We start from the raw sequence: 15,282 nt of genomic DNA on the forward strand, positions 1-15,282 counted from the left end.
TCAGGGGGGTTGTTGATTAGAAGCACGGACCCGTGGGCGGCTCACTCCCACCATTCAACCCCACCCTAACCCCTGTAAATGAGAAGTCGTTCATTGCCTGTCGCTCTTTAGCTTTGCCGATATTATACGCAACAGCAGGAAAAACAAAAGCAAGTCGGTTACCCCAGACGATCTTATCATCCCTCCCCCCCCTTTTTACACACACACACACACATTATATAGGCTATGCTGTACAACACACACACCCAGTCTCTCACACGAAGCTTCTCATTTATTTCGATTTATCAAACAAAAATAAAAAGTAGGAGGGGTGCGGGCAAAACCGTCCCATTATTATTATTTAGAAATTCAGTCAACGTTTGGCTTCCCATCAAACGTATTATGCATGTGCGCAGGAGGAAAGGGGGGACAGGGCACTGATGAACCGTTCACACACACACTAACAACAAAAGATTCAAACGTCGGGGAAATATCGAACGGGATAAATTGCACAAAACGACAATTCATTTATATCTTGAAAAAATCTAATGCAAAAACGAAAAACACCCCTCCCCTTGTTATTAATCGCATCATAACACACACACACACACACACACATATTGCCCAAAAAATATAATAAGAGGAATAGTAACAGCAGCATCGGCTGTTATTCGGACGAACGGTGGGGTGGAATCGCGCAATGCTCCTCCTTGTAACTCAAATGCGTCCCAGAGCCGAGGCCTGGATATTATTATTACAATAATCAGTGACTGTCCCTATACTATCTAGCAAGCAGTTGCGCTATATCTCATTTTCTTTGATGAGCAAACAAAAAATCCCTTTGCCCATCAACTTTTTCTTCCTTTTTTTTCTTTTTTTTTCGTCCGCCTGTCGCCCAAATCAACCCCACGTCACTAACTCTTACCCTTCCTCCTATGAGGCGCTAGAGAGAAAAAGAAAAAAGAGGCAGAAAACAATAATTTGATGAACGGATATCGCCCGACACGCTTCTTCTTCGTTATAGCGAGAACGGGGAGGGGAGGGGGATGGCTTCGGGAAATGACGCGTTTCATAACGTCAAAAGATTTGATGGCCATCTACAACAACTGATCCAGCCCGCCCCGCCCGTCACAAGTCCGGCCAGCTACAGTAATAAGGAATAAACAAAAGAGTCTCGCTTTGATGCGGTCCACCAGTTCCCAATCCCATTTTTTTTTTCTTTCTTTCTTTCTTTCTTTTTCTGTTTCGCCTAACAGACATAAGCGCATTGTAATCCTTGGGTCGGCCGTTTGCTCGACATACAACACAACCGAGCGTGAAATTAACCGGGACCCATCTTTGGCCATTAAGGAGAGCTTTGGGAGGAGGTTGTATATATTGCGCTTGTGTACACACCACAAACAAAAGTTGGTCCTCCCTTTTGTTTTATTGCATTTTTCGCTTGGACTTTATTTGAATCAATATCAACTTGATGAGAATGACAAATTCCTTCACATGGAAAGCCTACAGTTACACAGTTTATTTTTGTTTTTTTAAATTCGACTTTGATTTAAAAGAGGGGCAAAATAATGTACTAATGAATTCAAATGTAAAAAAGCACTTGCCAACGAAACTCGACTAATAAGGGATGGATCAAAAGCAGTAAAACATGTTCCTCTTTTTTTATTTTTCATTTTTTCTACTGAAAAGTCATCACTTGTGCCTACACAAAGGAGGAGGACTTGTGAATTGAATAATCCTCATTACAAGCCCAGTTGCACGTTCACTACGTGGTCACGGCCTCATTTTAGCCATCGTCCACTAAGAAAGAGGACGCTCGTTTTCACGTCCTATCCCCCCCCCTTCCCTTCTGTATTCTCTACTTTGATCGTGCACATCATTAGCTCAAAGTCGCAAACAAACACGCGGAATCCCCCGGAAAAAAAAAAAAGAAAAACTCATCAACTTTTGAGTCTGGAAATAAAATATTCTTTTGACAAAAATAATAAAGAAAAAAAAATCTCGGTATAGAATAATTTGAATCAATCAAGGATCGACGGATGTATACAATAACGGCCCAAACGAAATGGCATCAAAAAGAAATGGGCGACACACACGGCCGTGTTGTTCCGTGAATTGCATACGCACAAAAAGAGTAGAAAATATTCTTTAAAAATCTAAACAGTACAAACAACACTACTCTCTTTGATCGAACCTTTTCAGCCGATTGCTGCTGTCGGAGCGCGACAACTTGTTTTTTCTTTTTTGTGACATTCTTTTTTTTTATCAACAAATGTTCAATGGCTCTATATCCGAACCCCCCACCCTCTACTTTTTACACACAGTGAATCGGTTCAACTGTGTAAAAGCTACAGACGAGATTTGATGCTTTCGAGCTCGATTGGAATATTGCAGAAAGGGGTCGGAAGAAAGAAAAAAACTATCGTAAAATATACCGAACCTCCCCCTCCTCCCATCATCAATGACGGCAATATCATATGTCTGCACACAAAAAGAAAAAAAAAAAAACTTCCTTTTTTCTTTCTGCTCAAATCACTCGATATGCATATGAAAAAAAAGGGCGGGGCTACTTGTTTCCTACACTCTGATCAAATGAAATGAAAATAAATCAAGAATTATTTTAAGGGGTGATGAAAAAAAAATAAAATTCCAGACTCGTTTTACTATGCCAAATATTTACGACGTGACACGTAATGCGAATGGATTACTTTACAACGGGGGAAACGACAAGGATTTTCTGTTTAAAGAGGATGGACAAGAAGTTGAAAACTCGGGGAATATCGACGCACGATCGGATCAATCATACAGATCCTTCCGGCTTGAAGAAAAGGATCTAAAAGCTCATAAATCGGTCGTCTTCCGGCCCTACACGCACCAACCCAAAAGTTGTTTCACGTTCAAATCGAGATATAAAAAAACAAAAACAAAATAGAACGACTTGATGGCAATTGCATTTGGATTGTTGTCGCCATAAAAGCGAAAAACGAAAGACTGTTAGATGTTTTTAGTGATGGTTAGACGATCATCAGAGACGACACAGTTCCGCACCACCCACTCCCTGGCGTCCTCATGTTTGTTAGATATACAATACACACATAGAAGGGATTAAGTAAGCCGTCCCGTCCACCCCCCCAAAATGGGTATTAGCAATCGTAACAAGTAACTGGTAGGCACAGAGTGTCCATGCAAACTTTGAATAATGCAATAGCATTCGGTATCAGCAACGTCAAGATCTCGTGTACGTCCCCCTCCCCTCCGCCCCTCAAGACAAGAAAAAATAAAAAAACAACAAACAAATGACTAATCAAATCATGTTGCCCCGTCCAATGCAACGGGCTCAGCCAATTGTGTTACCGTTTATAGACGCAAGACGACAACGACACGCACTGCACATCCACTCAACGACAAACGAAACAACTTAGGAAATGGATACACAAAAACAGTCAACTATCCGGATGAAAAACGAATCCCCAAGTCCAAACGGATGGAATATAATTTAACCCCCCCCCCCACCACCCCACTCTCACATTGCCTTTAACTAAGAAAAACAAAAACCGGACAGGCAGTGATGTATTATTACTTAACGGCCCTGAAAGCTAAAGAATCTACTTGATTGCAATCTCACATACAGTTGACAGAATAAATGAGAATGAAAACAATTGAGTTGGTTACATTTTGTCCCCATCTCTAAAAGACATTTCTTATTGAAAAAGGTTAGTCGAAGCAGAGTGACAAACGACGGACGAAAGTATGTCGCAGAGCGACAAGGGATTTTTCTCAGTTCAAAGCCGACAGTAAAGGGTGGCGAGGGTGGGCTTCATTTCGCTGTTATTAACGATGATGACGACAATTTCCCAATTGGACGGACGAAAACAGAAACAAACAAAATTTGAGTTAGGGCGATCCTTCATCGACCGCAAATCGCGTCCCGACCAGCCGTTTCCAGCGGATTAACCCGACTGGACCTTCATTAAGCGGGCAGACACGGACTGATGGCTGTCGATTTATCAGCTGACTTTGACTGAATCTCGCACTTTATTTTCAATCTGCTGGCTGTTCATAAAACGGTCACCAGAGAGAAAGAGAGATAAATAAAGCCCGTCATTTATTCCTTTAAATGGACCCAATATCAACCGCCCACTCACGCTGGTCCATTATCAACAGCACCATATTGTTTCCCCGCACTTTGAAAATGACGTCCACCTTATCAAATGTTATACCAGTTCCACCCTTACGAAAAAAAAAAAGGAAAACGCCATTTCTAACTTTCTATCCAAATGTTACGATTTTTAGGGGCAGTGGGCAAGAAGAAAAAACAAACAGCACGAAGTTTAAAGAGATTTACGTGTCGCTGTCGTGTAACGTCAACGGTACAATCAAAATGGCTAGAGGTTTTGAAGGCAATGTTAAAAGAGATCAGCTTGCGGTCATAATAAACGACTGCTGAAACATTACGGACAACACAGAGGGTGGAGGAAGAACGGAAGAGGGCGAAAAACGGGAGATGGCTATATGCAAATCAAGTTGCATATCTCTCGGCTCTCTTTTGTCGTCGCTCTTTTTGATGTAGACGAAAAGCTGCGGCGACATCTCCATGTTCAGCTTGAAGATAAAGCAGCGAAAAACAAAAAAGACAAAAGAAATCGTGTGGCAGCGTCACAGTCACTTCTTTCTCCCCCGACACATCCGATACTTTTCCATCAGAGACATCCCTTTGATTTTCCAAACCATTGCCTCGTGAATTCCCCCCAGTGACAGAGCCAATCTCTCCAGCGAAAAAAGGCATATGATAACTGGCCCTATATAGACGCTTCATTCGCTTAACATGCATTTGGTGCTACGAGTTTGCCCGCCCCAGACTAGACAGGACAAGAGAGAGAGCTCGATAGCTACTTTGAATTGCAAACGCCTATTTATATGACGAAAGAAAGAAAAAATGTTACAAATACGCATCTTTCTTTATTTCTGTCCCCTTTCAAGCTGAAAAACGATTCCCTGGCTGCATTGTCCATCCAATTCGCAGGGTAAACAGATGTTTTGTGAGTTACGATGGCTTAATATAGACTACCATTTCATCCAGCAGAATAAGCAACAACGTGAAAACGGACGAAATAGGCTGTCATCAGATAAACAAAATATGGTCAATTGCACGACGACATGTTTTTTAAATGACGGGCCTAGTGCAATAGAGAACACGAAAACATTGTAATGCAAACGCAAATCGATTGGTGGAAATGTAAAGTAATCGTCAACTATCGGCCGAATTGGCGCCAAAACTCAACGCAAGTAGTTCGACAAGAGGATAGGGAAGATGAGTCATCAGGCTTGTTGCAATAAAAACGCAAATCGATTTGTGAAGTGAAGGGTAATCGTCTACTATCGGCCGGATTGGCGCCAAAAGTCAATGCAAGTGGTTCGACATGGAGGGGATAGGGAAGATGAGTCATCAGGGATGTTGCAACAAAATGCAAATCGAGTTGTGAAATGTAGGGTAATCGTCAAACATCACCCAAATTGGCGCCAAAAATCTATGCACGTGTTTCGACAATGATGGGGTTGGGAAAATAAATGTTCAACATTCCAGCTGTTAACACCATGAAATGTTTCAAGAAAATGACATCCATAAACTAAAAGAAAGAGTTTTAAATAAAAAATATTCAAAGTTTACTTTTGCAGAAAAAGTTCTGAACTTTTTGCCCAATCCACAAGCAGTATGTTCTACAAATTTCTCAAATCAACATCTAGAAGCTAAAGATAGTCGGTAACTATCTTTAGAACACAAAAACAGATGAGAATAAATGAATATTCTCGGTAAAAACAAGATACGAGGTTGAAAGCACGTGGGAAGAAACGTTTCAAAACGTGTCGCGTTGGCATCGAGCCATCGGTTACCCAGAATCAAAAAACGATCGTTTCAGTAAGAATGACAAGCAAATTTCACACCAAAAAACAATCAAGAAACATTCACGGTTATAAGTTTCTAAAAACAATTAGATGAATCTAACCTGTACGGTCGGTAGGTCGAAATTCTTCCATTGATTCAGCACACCACTCAATTTTAAAGCCATGTTGGCACTGAAATTTTATGCAATCGTCTGCTCTGACGATAACAACATAAGAGCCACCTAGCGGTATTGACAGTTTGAAGTCAATTCTCATCGTGAAACCACAATTGATTCTTAGTATATTTTTTCCTACCCTTTAACTTTTGTAAAAAAACTTTGATCAATAATCCTAGAAGTTGAATCTATCAGGTTTTACCAATTTACGGGTCCAAAACGAATTTCTTCATCAAGATAAAGTTGATTCTTGTGACACCAACAACGTTTGCCAGTGTCAGGTGTCTAGCAAAACACCTATATCATCTCAGCTGTTTCTTTTTTTCAATCAAGATACGAATCAATTTGGTAAAATGAATGCTAAAGGCATCCCTAATGCTCTACCGCGAGCTCGTATGACTTTACGGGCTAAGCTGACAATCATAAGCACCAGTTATCATCATAGGCAGTATAATAGGAATGATTTGTGTTAACATATACGCGCCGATAACTAAACCCGGACCGTGCAAGGCTGTAACAGTCTGCCAGACTACCTCACTGGAGAATCAACCTACAATTCCTTTTCAAAACCAGAATCACAACGCAACTGATGCTCTAACTTATTCCGACAACCACCCCCCGGAGAAACCAGAAAAGGAGGCGAACAAATAATGAAACTGAAAGTTCTAATTCAATTAATTCACATTGTTTTACTGAAAAGAATAATCGATGTTGAATTTTTTGAGTTCGCCATTTTTTTTTTTTTTTTTTTTTGCGGAAATAAACGAAACTGAAAATTTTCGACATTTCCCCATCGATTGATTGAAACAGAAATACACTGATATCTGACAAACATATTTTGTTGTTGTTTAACTTAATGCACAATCGAATTGCTTTACATGAAAACATGCCATAACAATGTACGAACAGTAGCAATTGCTTTTGCGAAACAGAAATGGTAAAGGTTTGCCGAACGAATCAGTGTATGGTACAGGGATTGACATTGCATATCGTGACGTGGAAGAGGTTAAATAAAACTAGCATACATGTACATACATGTATCTCAACTGAATGGTTGACTGTTCCACGAAGATGTGTTGCATGACACATTTGTAGAGGAAGAAAGATCAAAGCGATGCTCATCGCTCACGTACGTCTTTGAGTGCTTTGCGTTGTGAAAGCAGAAGCAATAGCAGCAGCAATACTCGTTCGGGTAGACATTTTAATGAATTGATGATTTACCACACTCCAACAAATTGGATTGTGCGCCGATTATCACAGTTCGCCATCACATCTTCTCTCGATGCCGTAAAGCGCACTGGGATCCATGTGTCTGTCGTCTAATGGTCAAAAAAAGAAAGGAAACGAAGAAAGACATTAAAAACTAGATACACAACACACGAGTCATTATATAGCTTTCGATTGAATCACGCGACATTATTTTATCAACAAAAAGCAATAAAGCGAAAAAAGAAACGATGACGAGCCATCAGGAAGAAGATGGGTTCAAAAGTTACGACATCGAGAGACTGTCTAGCACTTTATAGGAAAACTTGTTTTTGACTTTGGTTATACGCAGAATGGAAAAGATCGAACGAGCGGAAAGAGATGGATGTTCGCTGGAGCGTTGTCATCGAGAAAGCGATGAAGCGGCATTCTCTCCATTGACATGATTAAGACGACCGCCGTTCGCTTTCTGCGGTTCGTCGCATCATCATTTGCAAAGGCATTTACGAACCATTGATTGTGTTGTGTGTTGATTTAGTGCAGACTTGGAAATGGAACTAGAGACATTATCTTTGGCCTCCACTAAGCATCCCATCACCACTGATAGCAATTAAATAATGCAAACTTTTCAAATTGATTGCATTTCTTTCCGACGAGATTTTTATCAAACATATACATTTTTTCTTTTGTATTTCTTGATTTGTTTTGTTCTACTTCTTTCCTATGCTTTCGAATAGGGAGATGTAGGATTATCTTTCTGTTTGCGGACCATTTAGCGGAGCAGCAAGAGCAAGAGTCGAGTAGGACTCGACAAAGAAGATTGAGAACAAGAGCAGCGACTCTATAGGTCGCGTGTTGCGCTAGCTGAATTCTTCTTTTTCGCGTCAACATGTAGGGAGCACTCTATGCATTGTGTTACAAAAGCCAGTGAGGCGTATGCAAATCAATGCCTCGCTATATACATCGTCATCAGTTCATTTCTCAGAGCATTCGTTCTGTCATTTTCTTTTTGTTTTCCTTTCTTTTTAACGACCGGATTTTCCCTGTGAACGCCTCGTCGAACCGTCGAGCGACTCTTTCCAACTCAATGGATTCGGTCGTCTTCTACTCATCTCGATCCGCTTCGGACCGTCTCCGCTTTTGATTCGTCGCCTCACCAGCTTCTTTAATGGCGAAATACAACTGTCGAAGTCTAAAAGCGCTAAGTGTAAGTTCTATGACCGACGATGAGATAAAACCATCTATTACCAAATTAAGTAAATTGGAAAATCACTTGCCTATACGGCCTAGCTAGTAGTAAGTCGTTCGGCCTGCTGAAATACTGTCCGTACAGCCGGTTCCTTTTAATTACCATCCGGACGAATGGGCTGACGTGGAAAGGGGGTTATGCCATCCGCCGGTTCCCGTTCGTTTCATTCCTTGTCTGTTTAATCCACCGTTCATTTCGGGACGCATACTCTTCTCATTATTGACGAGAAATTCCTAGTGTTCAAAGTTTAAAGCATGGCATTAGTACAACTCCGATGGATTGAACTCTCTTTTCACATCCTTTCTCGTACCGTTATCAATCTTATAACAGCATTCGGTCCTGTCCAACTATCTTAAAGCCCTTTCAATATATTTCTAATTGTCTAAAAGCTAGCGTGAACAAGTACAAAGACAGATTGCCACGTCTCGATAACGTTCACAGATGACAGCAAAATGGGTAGGAGTGAGAATAAGAATGTTGGTGTGGACATGCAAATGTAATAAAACAAATTCATAGCCATAACTAATAGCCCCAAGTAGTATTAAACTAATGAATTTATACATTATGTTTAAAATTTCTATGATGATGCTGGTATTTCTGGGACTGAAAACCTTGTGTCAAACTTTCAAGCAACCATTCAAGGACAAAATTTATCTTTGCAGAATTAGTTTCTTTCCATGTGACATTTCACATGTCATAGTCGACTGCTGAAAATTCGTAGACTTTTTCACGTGATTGAAGTTATTTTTTTAGCATTATGCACTAAGCTACTTTTTACCCTTAAGAAGCCTACAACCTATCAAACAGTCTAAGAAACGTAACCTGGAGCCAGTTTGTTTTGATTTTAGGATCACGTTATGGCACAGGTTCAATTTACACCAGCCATCGCCATCTATGTGTTTAATATTACATTAGCCATTGCATTTCAAAGTTGGGAGAAACGTGGAAAAAATTGCTATTCGTATATCTTTTTTTCCTTATCCGCATTGTTGATGGGATGTTAAGATGGTGAGTAATGAGGAACATGTGTTTGACGGGCAGCAACCTGTTCTCGGGGGCGGTGATAAACAAGATAAGCTACAAAAACGTAACTGCCTACAAGACATTCCACATGAAACTTTTTAGCTACGTGTATCAAACATGTCATCCGATCGAGGAATTTCTTTGTTCTGGTACACGTTGCAAGAATCTTGAAATTTCGTCAGACGGAATAATCAAAAATTCATCAACAAATATTTGGAGGGAACCCTTCGAAAGTTCCGGCCAGGTGTCTATTCTATCTGCTGCAAGAGTTACAAGAAACATAAAAGGTATTTTGTTGGTTTTCTTTTTCCTTTCATCTTCCTCTTGGGCTTCTACTTTGAAATTACGGTAGATGGCAGCAAGAGTGGGCCACGTCAAAAAAAACTGTTGTGTAAACAGTCGTATCTTTTTAACGAGATAATTACCTTGAATAGCAGGACACAGGGATTTTGTAAGGTCCTAGTATTGAATTATAATGTTTCCGTGATACGTGTCACTTCTAACAAAAAATTGACACGTGCAATCAGTAACAAACCTTCAAAATGGCACTGGAAAACTTCAGAGAGATCTTGAGCGTGACTGCCACTGTCACAACGATTATTCAATTTTTAACCGGAGTGTACGTTGTCAATTAGTCCTTAATTTAACAATATATTATTTTTTACATATTATAATGTATTATTTTTGATTTCCATAAATTTTCAAACAGTGTGTTATGGAATTTAAGCATAACCACGAATTTTTTAAAATAATAAAATGCATTATTACCCTCACTTTACAGGATTATTTGTGCAAGTATTCGAAAAAAAGGAATTTCTGGAGAAATTTCAGGTTTCCCATTTATAGCTGGTGTTCTGGGGTATAAACTGTCTATTAAATGTTAAAATCCTTGGTCAGTTTGAATAAATTCTTATTTTTGAAATTTCAGATGTAGTTTGTGGCTTCGCTATGGGATGCTCATGAAAGATTCTGCAATGATAACAGTAAATGCAGTTGGACTTGTACTTCAGATGTCTTATGTTTGCATGTACTATGTATATGCAACACACAAGGTATATACTGTTAGATGTCATCTCTCCCCTATAGTATCATAACCCTATTTTGAAACATATAGGAAGCATACCTAAAACAGGTATTGATTGTCTTATCTGTGGTTCTTACTACCATGTTTTACGTGGTAGTAGAAACTAATGAGGACAAGGCTGAATTCAGATTAGGGTTGCTCTGTTGTGCCACCACCTTGATCTTCTGTTCTGCACCTCTTGCCACATTGGTACTTTAAGATGTTTTCCATCTTACCCTATGGTTCTGTTTCTTATTTGAAATACTTTTCCGTAGGGTGATGTCTTGCGGACACGCAGCACCGAAACCTTGCCATTTTATTTGATCCTTGCCAATGTTCTTGTAGCAGCGCAATGGTTTCTTTATGGCGTGGCAGTTCACAACACTTTTGTTCAAGTATTTTCGTTATAAATTGTAAGAGTGATGGGTAATTCTCAGTTTTTAACTTGTAGGTGCCTAATTTCATCAGTTGCCTTATTGCCTTATTCCAATTGGCATTGTTTGCCGTCTTCCCGAGTACCAGTACTCGCACAAAGCTTCAAGTAAGTGATGAAGAATGATACCTGCTGCCTTCGAATAAGGATGTGTAGAATCTCAGTCATTATAGCAATAACTAGTTATATTTTAAACCGCATAATCTGAAACATTACCAATACACGGGAATCCTTACTAATCTGTTATTTTGTCATTTTATTTCAGAACGTCGTTTAATATTACATTAAACGTCAAAAATGAGGAACTCCTGCTCCGAATGGTGTCGCATTGTTTATTTTACACGATCGCGAAGATTTATGAAACAGCCAGTATTTTTGTTACTTTCAATCGTCCCATCTGCTCTTTTTCTTCACGGGCCGTTGTCCACTACCTTCGGCTGAACTTGAATCGGAAGCCAAAGGTTGAGGTGGTTTACTATCAGAGCTGCTGCAGAACTGTCAAGTCCACAACAATTTTGATTTATCTACTACTATGTGTGTTACTTAACAAAATAAATAAATATACCTGTTGTTTATATTGAGATTGAAAAGCGGCCTTCATTGCAGCCAAACGACCACCACTGGGTCCTGCTGCGACAGCTGGTCCTTGAGTAGGTTTAGAAAAGGAAATCGGTCCACTTTGCTGTAAAACAATGCAGGGAGATTCAGCATGGAAGTTTCTACCAAAATAATTGGTTTCGTTTTCTTCAAACTTACGAAAACCGGTTTAATTGCATTGGCACCAGTGAGTGTTCTGTTGGCAGCGGTGGACGTTTTATCCGAGTATCCCAATCCCCGTCCACCGACATTAGGCTTCCGTCCTTGGCCGCCCTTGAAACGCGATTTGCGGAACCATGCACTCTGCATGGCAAGATCCATCAACGGCTCCGGTACTACTTGACTTGCTCCTTCCAAATTTCTAACTAAATGCCCAGCGAATTCTTTGTCTGCGGGAGTCACTAAGGTGTAGGCCATGCCTTTTTCACCAGCGCGACCTGTCCTTCCGATTCGGTGAGTGTGTGTATCAATATCTCGGGCGATGTCGTAGTTTAACGACGGTTCGTATGTGAGGAATATCGAGACCACGAGCAGCCACGTCTGTGGCTACGAGAATGTCCATCTCTTTCTTTTTGAAAGCGCTAATGACTTGGTTACGATCTATCTGATCCATGTCACCATGTAGTAGGGCGACAGACAGTTCTCTGGATTTAAGGCTGGCACAGAGTTCTTCAGCATTCGCCTAGTATAATACGGGAAAAGTCAACGGTAGTTTTAACAAATAGTTATATAGCACAACTTGCCTTTTTTGTCACGAAAATGAGCACGGATCCCGAAGCCATAAACTCTACTAGGCGTACAATGAGCCAGCTGTACTTAGCAGTAGGAGCTATAACTTCAATTACTTGCGTAACGTCTTGATTCGCCTCACCAACATCACCCTAATATAAAACCAATAATTTTGGTCAGGCACCTTTATTTCAGTTAGTTGATTACCATCTTTCATTACCTGAACGATTCGAATTGGATCAGACAGCACATCACGGGCAAGTTTTTCTATTCTTTTTTTGAATGTTGCGCTAAAAAGAAGGGTTTGTCGTTCCGGACGAACATGATTGCAAATAGATCGCACTTGGGGCTCTACATTGTTACAAAAAATGTTCCGTTGTCAGCACTACTCTTTTAATGAATCTAGTGATTTATGTCGTACCAAACCCCATATCAAACATTCGGTCTGCTTCATCCAAGACCAAAAAGGTAACTCGCTGCAAGTTTGTGGCTTTTATCTTAACCAGATCAATCATTCGACCTACGAAGATGGAAACGTTATAAATATATATATATACATATATATTTTATTTTATTTTATTTTTTTTTTTGTTAAAGCAAACAAAAAAAAACTTGTTATAAATGAGAGAAAAAATACGAACCAGGAGTGGCAACTACAATTTCGGCACCTTGTTCCAAATCTTTCGATTGCTCCCATTTGGATCCACCACCATAACAGCAAACAACACTGATGCCGAAAACTTTGCAAAACTTTTTTGCTTCGGTGTAGATTTGTTGACTGAGTTCTCGCGTAGGTGCTAATATAACACCGATAGGTCCATCGCCTGTAGTCAATAGAAAAATGTTTTCATTTTGAAAATCAGTCATCAGAATTTGAATATAATGTGCAATAGATCCACCAAACCTTGTTTTAGAACGGATTGATCCAATATATGGACTATCATCGGCCAGAGAAAAGCGGCCGTTTTTCCACTTCCAGTCTGAGCTATACCAATAACGTCTCGGCCTGACAGCGCAGCTGGTATTGCTTGAGACTATAGTAACAAGGAAGTGCATCACATATGGCTTTGAAAAATGCCGCGTTAGACCAATTTACCTGGATAGGAGTAGGATTTGTGAACTCGGACTTACGAATCACGTTAAGCAATTTTTCATCGAAATTAAAGTGGGCGAAACTGCATACTGGTTTCGGGATTGAGATTCCAGACACTTTCAGGCCCAGTGTTTCTCTCAGTTCATTAGACTGGTTAAGTGGCAGGTTCTTTATCTCCTCATGCTCTTCGTAGAAATTTTTTTCAAACGGAAGGTATGTAATAGCAGAATGGTCGATCGGTGGAAGAGGATCAATGTGTTTTTTTCCAAGTTTTATTGGAATTCCATCCTCATCATATTCAATTTGCTCTGAGTCTGAGTCATCTGCTTGCAACCCAGCTAGTGGATTTTCTTTAATATAGCGATAGTATGATTCTTCATCGTCTTCTTCTTCAATATCATGCCGTAAGGCTTTGCCTTTGCCTTTTCCACTTGATTCTTCTTTTAAAGGAATTTTTACTTCTTCTTTTTTAACTTTTTTGTTGAGATCATTCATAAAGGCATCCAATGGGTCTTCTTCATCATCAGACTCAGCATCTATTTAGAAAAAAAAAAATTTGTAATGGTGATATAGCATTTCAAGTTTAAAATGTTGCATACTTCCTGTAAAGGTTGGTGAATCAGGTCCTGGTTGATACAGGGGTTCATTTGATGGGGGTTCATCATCATCTTCATCAAAGTAACTTTGAGGGTAAAACATACAATGAATAGATAGGATTTTAAATTTAAATGCAGAATATCTTACTCGTCTTCAGTTTTGGGCCTATTGGTAGGCACACCATATGTGGTGTTAATTGCACCTTGGCTAATTGCATTAAGCGTGCTATAACCTTGTTTACTAACTGACACAGGCGGTATAAGCTCAACATCAATACGGCCAGCTCCAGGTTGAGGATGAAATCTATTATAACTGGCTGAGGTGCTACTTGGAACGCCAGGCCGCGAAAATCGTGTGGCAAGAGGTATGGTGTTCGGATTGCCCAGTCTCGTCATTGACGGTGGCGGGGGAACTGCATGAAGGCTGCCATCAGCTTTGTTCAGATTCGCTCTAGGTCTTGGGCCCACACTAAAACCCGAAAATCGACTACCGCCCCTTCCTGAATTCATGTTTTCTTTTCAATATCAGAAATAAACTTGGTTCCTTTAATCAAACTTGTTAAAACTTTCTGTTTAACACTCTTTAAGCAGCTTGTTGTGATACAGCAACTACCGGCATCCGAACCATTTTCTGAGTCTGATCAAGTTAAGCCTTTTTTTTATTTTTTTATTCCTGTGCTAATTGGAATTTTTGAAATAAAGAAAATTCACTAAAAGAATATGAAGTAACATAAGGAACTTAACGGGGCAGTATAAAGTAAAAAATTCTTTTGTATATTTAATATGCATGTTGGTGCATACATGGCAATGCGGCCAGACGATCGGTGCAGAACAGAAATCGGACTGACGTTTGATTGTCTACTTTAAAAACAAGTAATCGGGATTCCAGTAGGATATTGAACGTAAAACTTTAGATTATTTTAGGCCTTCCAATAACCTGACCATAGCTCAGTGGCAGATAGGAAACAAAATAAAAATGTCAAAGAATTCTCAGTTGGTCGACTTGGCATGGGAACTCGGTGGTAAATTTTAACTATTTGTAATAATTTGGTAAAGAACGCATGCATACTAATGAAATGACATTGTATCTTAGTGACTGCTGCATCAAGCTCTGAGGAACAAGTGGGACAGACATATGTCAGGATCAAGATGAAGCTAAATACTGAAAAATCATTAGAAACAGTTTTGATGGAATTGTCACTCAAACAGTTTTATGATCTTCTGCATGAACTAGAAAAGGCCCAAAACATGATGA

General features: G+C 39.8%; 3 protein-coding genes and 2 long non-coding RNA genes across 6 annotated transcripts in view; 1 reads left to right on the top strand and 4 right to left on the bottom strand.

Annotated features, from left to right (window-relative positions):
• The window catches only part of LOC116930921 (homeobox protein cut), a 195,635-nt gene extending 189,540 nt beyond the window's left edge, over window positions 1-6,095 (bottom strand). The window contains 1 exon segment of the mRNA XM_045178761.1: window positions 5,985-6,095. Coding sequence (XP_045034696.1) covers window positions 5,985-6,047 — 63 coding nt within the window. The 5' untranslated portion in view covers window positions 6,048-6,095.
• A 1,268-nt stretch (window positions 6,096-7,363) lies between these two features.
• LOC116930934 lies at window positions 7,364-9,312 on the bottom strand. The gene is made up of 3 exons (XR_006651041.1): window positions 8,804-9,312; window positions 8,493-8,726; window positions 7,364-8,436 (listed from the first exon to the last, which is right to left on the bottom strand). It is a non-coding gene; the product is annotated as an uncharacterized LOC116930934 (long non-coding RNA).
• Window positions 9,313-9,334: 22 nt separating this feature from the next.
• Window positions 9,335-9,760, bottom strand: LOC123475746. Its single transcript, XR_006651042.1, has 2 exons — window positions 9,623-9,760; window positions 9,335-9,538 (listed from the first exon to the last, which is right to left on the bottom strand). It is a non-coding gene; the product is annotated as an uncharacterized LOC123475746 (long non-coding RNA).
• A 147-nt stretch (window positions 9,761-9,907) lies between these two features.
• On the top strand, window positions 9,908-11,595 carry LOC116930930 (sugar transporter SWEET1). Of its 2 annotated transcripts, XM_032938377.2 has the most exons (7): window positions 9,908-10,135; window positions 10,298-10,375; window positions 10,445-10,568; window positions 10,631-10,789; window positions 10,855-10,974; window positions 11,031-11,120; window positions 11,278-11,595. In XM_032938377.2, the coding sequence occupies exons 1-7, from the start codon at window positions 10,059-10,061 to the stop codon at window positions 11,287-11,289; spliced, it is 660 nt and encodes a 219-aa protein (XP_032794268.1). In that variant the 5' UTR covers window positions 9,908-10,058; the 3' UTR covers window positions 11,290-11,595. The 2 variants fall into 2 exon arrangements, with proteins under 2 accessions (XP_032794268.1, XP_032794267.1); XM_032938376.2 differs by lacking the exon at window positions 11,278-11,595 and having other exon boundaries at window positions 11,031-11,251.
• Window positions 11,325-14,651, bottom strand: LOC116930927 (ATP-dependent RNA helicase DDX42). Its single transcript, XM_032938369.2, is given in 12 exon segments — window positions 11,325-11,507; window positions 11,578-11,694; window positions 11,769-12,101; window positions 12,103-12,291; window positions 12,353-12,490; window positions 12,559-12,689; window positions 12,760-12,858; window positions 12,980-13,162; window positions 13,243-13,372; window positions 13,435-13,967; window positions 14,031-14,113; window positions 14,176-14,651. Coding segments are annotated over 12 exon segments (2,409 nt in total). The 5' UTR covers window positions 14,538-14,651; the 3' UTR covers window positions 11,325-11,396.
• Window positions 14,652-15,282: the final 631 nt, after the last annotated feature.

Source organism: Daphnia magna, linkage group LG9 (genome assembly GCF_020631705.1).
Source record: "Daphnia magna isolate NIES linkage group LG9, ASM2063170v1.1, whole genome shotgun sequence".
NCBI lineage: Eukaryota > Metazoa > Arthropoda > Branchiopoda > Diplostraca > Daphniidae > Daphnia > Daphnia magna.